This window comes from Strigops habroptila, chromosome 1 (assembly GCF_004027225.2).
Source record: "Strigops habroptila isolate Jane chromosome 1, bStrHab1.2.pri, whole genome shotgun sequence".
NCBI lineage: Eukaryota > Metazoa > Chordata > Aves > Psittaciformes > Psittacidae > Strigops > Strigops habroptila.
In genome coordinates, this window is record NC_044277.2 from 155375308 (window position 1) to 155381307 (window position 6000).

The 6000-nt window shown below is 47.7% G+C and overlaps 1 protein-coding gene across 3 annotated transcripts in view; it reads right to left on the minus strand.

The window, feature by feature from the left end:
* Nucleotides 1–5473, minus strand: part of FBXL2 (F-box and leucine rich repeat protein 2) — a 50142-nt gene extending 44669 nt beyond the window's left edge. Inside the window, exon 1 of one of the 3 annotated variants that reach the window (XM_030495182.1) lies at nucleotides 5294–5473. In XM_030495182.1, the coding sequence (XP_030351042.1) occupies nucleotides 5294–5431 (138 nt within the window). In that variant the 5' untranslated portion in view covers nucleotides 5432–5473. The remainder of the gene's footprint in view (nucleotides 1–5293) is intronic. The other 2 variants (XM_030495192.1, XM_030495201.1) reach the window with 2 other exon arrangements.
* Nucleotides 5474–6000: the final 527 nt, after the last annotated feature.

Here is a 6000-nt window from a genome sequence, read left to right on the forward strand (position 1 = left end):
TCCAATGAAAACAGTTTACTATTTCCTTCTGCCTGAAGGAGAACACGGGAAAACACTGGGATAGAGAAAGAGAGTATACCATGAAGTATGGCCAATATTTTAAGGGTAGCAGCTTCATACCAAATTTAAAGTACTTTCTTGTGCTCTACAGAGCAGTAGCTTGTGGTTCCATGTAGTCACAAATGTGCAAACCCAGAAAAGGGCACATTTCCAGTTCCAGTCTTCCTCTAGCAGGAGTGCAGTGGTTCCTCTAAGGCAAAGCTAACAACCCAGAGGGAATCACTCAAAAGATTGGCTGGAGTTGATTTTATCAGCGGAGGTGCCCTTTACTTTAAACAATGCAACTATTGTTGCATTTCCATTACCTCTCTGTACTCAACAGAAATTATTTTAGCCAATTTAGACACTTACATTCATACTGTAGTTTTGCTTGGGGTTGGTTTGGGTTTTTTTTTTTTGGAGGGTGGGGGTGGAGTGTGGAAGCAGAGTGTGGAGGCAGGGGCTGGTAGGCATAGTAGAGAGGTCATTGGAGTCAGCAAAAATTATGCATCTTACAGATTCTGTGCTTTCTTTTCTTGGCCAGGTAAATAACAAATTCCTCCTTATGCATCAGACACTCCAACACAATTTGCAAAAGCCTCAGTTCAAAACACGGAAGAAAGGTACTTACTTTTGACCATTCAAGTAACTCTGAGACTCTACACAAGACATACTGAAATAGAATGTAAGGCAGGTTCCACCACAACATCATTCACAGGGAGTATACTCAAATTAATTTCAATCTCATCACAAGAATAACTCATTTGGTTTCATGCAGTCTTGTAGAATCAGACTATACATATACACAGATTTAGAGACATTCATAGCACAGTTAATTCTTTTGAAAAATCAGTCTGAGAAGTTTGACCTTTACAAGCTACTAGAAAAAAAAAATCTTCAAACTGAAGAATAACTAGTTTAAACTTTGACAGACACATACACTTAATTTCTTGATCCTGAAAAACAAACATGGAATTGACAGACGAGATACCAGCATGCTATGAATTTTAAGGTCATCGTTATACTCTTTCAATGCCTTAAGTGTACCTTTCTCTGTTGTAACAGTGGATAAAGATTTCCTGCATTTTTAACAATGCAAACCTGACTCACCATTTAGAAGTTACTCTGTTTACAATCTTCCCACTCAGCAGCTTTACTATTGGAATATCCCACCTCGTGTTAAAAGTTCAAGTGGGAAAGCTGTTTGGTAAAAGCTCAGACAGCTGGACTCCAACCCTATTACATTCCAATCAAGTCACCCAAAATACATAGCTCAAGTACAATCAGAAATTGTAACCATTTTTGCATTGTGCTAAAACATAAAGAGAAAAAAAAAACCAAAAACCCAAAACAAAACCAAACCCAAAGAAATCAATAGAGGATCACCTTCCTAAAAAGGTTATTAGACAAAATGCAAGTGAATGTTGTGGCTCTTGTCTAACCTAGCTCGAGGCTACTGTCTGAACTGTGAGGGAGAACTTTTTGGTGTCACAACATATCTGTTTTTGTCCTACTTAGCATATGCCATGTATGTGCCTTTCTGATTCAGTAGAAACACTATCAGCACTATTACACAAATTGATAGCAATTAATATTAAATTAGTGCAGTTATTCTGATTTCTTCATTGACAAAATAGCTGAAGTACTGTTCATGTGCAGCTTTTTGTTGGCATTCAGATCAATACTGTCACAGTGCCAAGATTAGTACTATTTTTCTACACTAACCTAAAAATAGTTGCCATGCTCCAGTGAAAATCTGACTTTTAAACTATCCACATCTGCTAGCCCAGTGTTATCCCTCATTTTAACTGAGATGACTAAATATTCCAGTTGTCAAAATAAACAAGCAATAAGCTAATGGTCCTGATTTGTAGGACCATTGACATTCCCTACACTAAAAGGGCTGGTGTTAATTGACAAAAATTAATTCCTTCCTCACACTTCTTGAATTTTAAACTATGCAGCTATGAGGAATTAAGAGGGAAAGAGTAAGCTAAACAGGACTAACCCTATAACAGACCAATTCAAGTATAAGCATTCATTGAATTAAATATATGAAAAATATGAAAAGACTTTTAAAATGATGCTGTTTCATCCTTTTCTTATCACCTGTGATGTGCAACTAAGGAGCTGCCCAATATAAGAACTTGCACAGCAGTAAGACTTATCCAGTATAATTTCTGCAATTTTACCTGTGCCGTTCCAACAATTCAATGCTCTTTGCAGATTCTATGTCTGCTGAGAATAGATTGCTAAAGGTTTCTAATCAGGAATGCCAAAATGGACCACGAAGGAAAACTCCACACCTGGAGTTTGGTAAATGGAAAATATTTACTTATATTGTGAAACAGTTTATAAATATTTTGTTTGTCATTTTTCAGTCTGCAATTTTCCTAAGTTTAGAACATGAGATAAATCCATTTTATTCAACTGACTTTTAAGATACTGTATATTCTCTGATGTGGAGTAAGATGTGCAATGGAATACTGATGTGAAGTAGGACATGTCATTAAGTCACATCATAATCACCAGTACTATACCATCCACAACCTCATTCACTGTTTACTCCTCCATGTAGCAACAGATCACATCTTAAAACCTCTGCAAACCAAATCCAACATGATTCTACATAGAAGCGTACTGCAATCCCACACAGTTTATCTATATTTTTATTCCACCTCACGTTTTAGTTTTCAAGGTTGTTTTGCTTAGGGTCAAAACATATAGACAAGAATCAGGAAGGAACAAAGGGCAAAGTGCAGGGAGAATAAAGTGAAGGAGCACAAACAAGCCTTTATGCAAGGAAGAAGAGAAAAGTTACACCACCACAGGGATATGCTCCACAGAATCATAAAATCAACTAGATTGAAAAAGACCTTTAAGATCACCAAGTACAACCGTTACCCCAGGACTACCAAGCCCACCACTAAACCATGTCACTATGGGCAAACTGATCTCCCCTTACGGCTGCCCCTCATAATCTCCACTCGCAGCCACCTCTCATCTGCCCCCCTTAGTGGCCCACACAGTATAGCTGCCACCGCTACCCGCCATGGCTGCCCCTCACACCCCCATGGCTGACCTTGCTCTCCCCTCATGATCTCCCCTCCTGGCCACCCTTTCTTTCCCCTCACGACCTCCCCTCACAGCCACCCCTCTTTTCCCCTCACGATCTTCCCTCATGGCCACCTCTTCTCTCCCCTCACAATCTTCCCTCATGGCCACCCCTCCTTTCCCCTCAAATCTCCCCTCATGGCTGCCCCTTCTTTCCCCTCATGGCTGCCCTTTCTCTCCCCTCATGATCTCCCCTCATGGCTGTCTGTTCTCTCCCCTCATTATTTCCCCTCATGACCACCCCTTCTTTCCCCTCACGATCTTCCCTCATGGCCACCCCTCCTCTCCTCTCAAGATCTCCCCTCAAAACCACCCTTCACCCCTCATGATCTTCCCTCATGACCACCCCTCCTTTCCCCTCATGATCTCCCCTCATGGCTGCCCCTCCTTTCTTTTCATGATCTTGCCTCATGGCTGCCCTTCTCCCCTCACAGCCACCCCTTCTTTCCGTTCTTTTGCAAGGCTGAGTGCTCTCTCCCTAGAACTTGCCACACGAAACCTACTATTGTTACACACACATAAATATACACAAAGTGATTTTCTGCCTTAAAAACTGCACATTTCTCTATGTGTGAAAGGCTAGCAACTATGCCTTCTTCCTGTATCTATCACTGTAATTATCACTACAAAGCAGTAAGGCATGAAACACAAAATCGTAACTGAAAACAGAGAACATACCAGCACCCTTTCCGTATATGCTGCGTCTGTTCCTACTCATTCCCCCTTACACATCTTGCCATCTCCCTTCACGAACATCATGATGCAACCTCTCTCCTGCCACTCACTGTGTACACATACTATACCACATCCCCACATATTATCCCCACAGAGCAAACCTCAACCACTCTTCCTCCTTTGCTGCACCCTCCACACACGTACATAACACTCCATCTCTACATACAGATGCAACAAACCTTACGCCCACCACATACACACCCCGCAAATCCATTATAAACACATCTGTGCATTAAAGCATTACAGCCAGGCATACTTACACATAGAAGCAACTGGCACTCTACAGATACAAAATACTATTCCCTGTGTCTGCTACATACATACATATAAAAGTACAGATAATCCTTGCCACACCCATAGCATACGTGCCTATAAAAACATCCCCATATTATGCCACACCCAATATTCACTATATATACAGAGGCACAAGCCTGTATCAGACAGCAGTGTACAGACACAACTAGATACATACGATGCCATGTCATTTCCCTGCAAGCAATGTTAAATCTCTGCTACAATACAAACAGACATATCTGAAGCCCAAATCATAGCAGATACACGCACACAGAGAGACGCTATATATTATGCTCATGCCCTACTGTACATCTTTTATACATACACATCCCAGGCCACACCCTGGCTTACTGCACACGCATAAGCATATAGCGTGGCACCCCATGAACCCACAGTGTGACACCCACCCCTGCCCTGCGTACCGACACAGACGTTACCTTCCTCCCTACTCCATACCGGGGGACGACACACCTCTGTCACGCCCCAGCCGCTTTACACACCCATACACATTACCTCTCCTGTGCTACACAGCGGGACAGCACACCCCTGCCACACCTGACACGCTCTACACGCACGCGGACTCCAACCATGGCTGCTCCGGCGCTACACGGGGAGGACACGCACCCGCCACACCTCACCACAGACACGCAGGCTGTGCCCTCCCTGCCTGTGCTTACAGCAGCCCCTCCGCGCCCCACCTGCTACAGACAGACGGACAGACACTCTCTCCTCCTCACCGCTACAGAGGCGAACGACACAGCCCGCCCGCGACATCCGCACCGCCACGGTTCACGCACACCCGCACACTGCCTACCCCGCCCGCCAAGCGCAGACGTTCCGCCTGGCCGGGCCGCCACCCTCCCTGCCCTCGGGCTGAGGGGCCCGCCTGCCGCCCGGCCCCGCTGCCGCTCTACGCGTCCCCGCCAGAACTCTCTCCCCGCGGCGGCGGCGCCACCCACCCTACCACCTGCCCGTCTCACGTCGCCGCCGCTCCCCGCCCCGGACCCCAAGCGGCCGGGCCAGCTCCCCTAACGCTCGGCGGCGGCAGGGGGTGAAGGGCGGCGGCAGGGGGTGAAGGGCGGCGGCGGGGCGAGCCGGGCCACAGGCTCACCATGGCAGAGGCGCCGCGGCGAGGCCGGTTGTCCTGGAGACGAGGAGTCCCGAAGAGGGCGCCAGGTGCAACGCCTGCGCGCGCGCGCGCCGCCGCTGCCGCCGGAGCTGGGGCGGGGCGGGGCCGCCGCCAGCACATGTGACCGGCACCGCCTCTGCGCGGTGGGGCCGCACCGCCCCGGCTCCGCCCCCTCGGCTGCACGCCCCGCCCCGTCGCCTCAGGTGGTGCCGTGAAGACAAGCGGGAGGGTGGTGACATGGCGGCGGCCGGGGAGGGTGTTGGGGCTGGTGTGGTTGCAGCCTGTCAGCTCCGTGAGTGGGCTCTGCTCCTCCCGCGGCTGTAATGCGTTTCCTCCCGGTGGTAGCGTACGGGTAGCCCTCGCCAGTCGGCTTTTGGGGTTTAGAGCAGGCTGTGTGCTCGTAGGTGAGGAGGGTCCGGTGCGGTCGCCAGGCTCTCCTGAAGGTGTGCGGGTGTTGGCAGAGCAGGTGTAGTTGCCCCCGGCTCCTCCGGTTTGCAGCGTGGCGTACTGGCTGCTGATGACGTGTTTAGTCCGAGATACTGCCTTATGAACCGGAGAGGTTGCTGGGGGTGATAACCTCCTAAATTGCTACGGAAAAACCCGCAAAAGCTTGTCTGTCAGACAGCCAAATGCTCTAAAGCAATGCATGCTGTCAGTAGGAGCACGGCTTGCCTCTGTGGACACTGCAT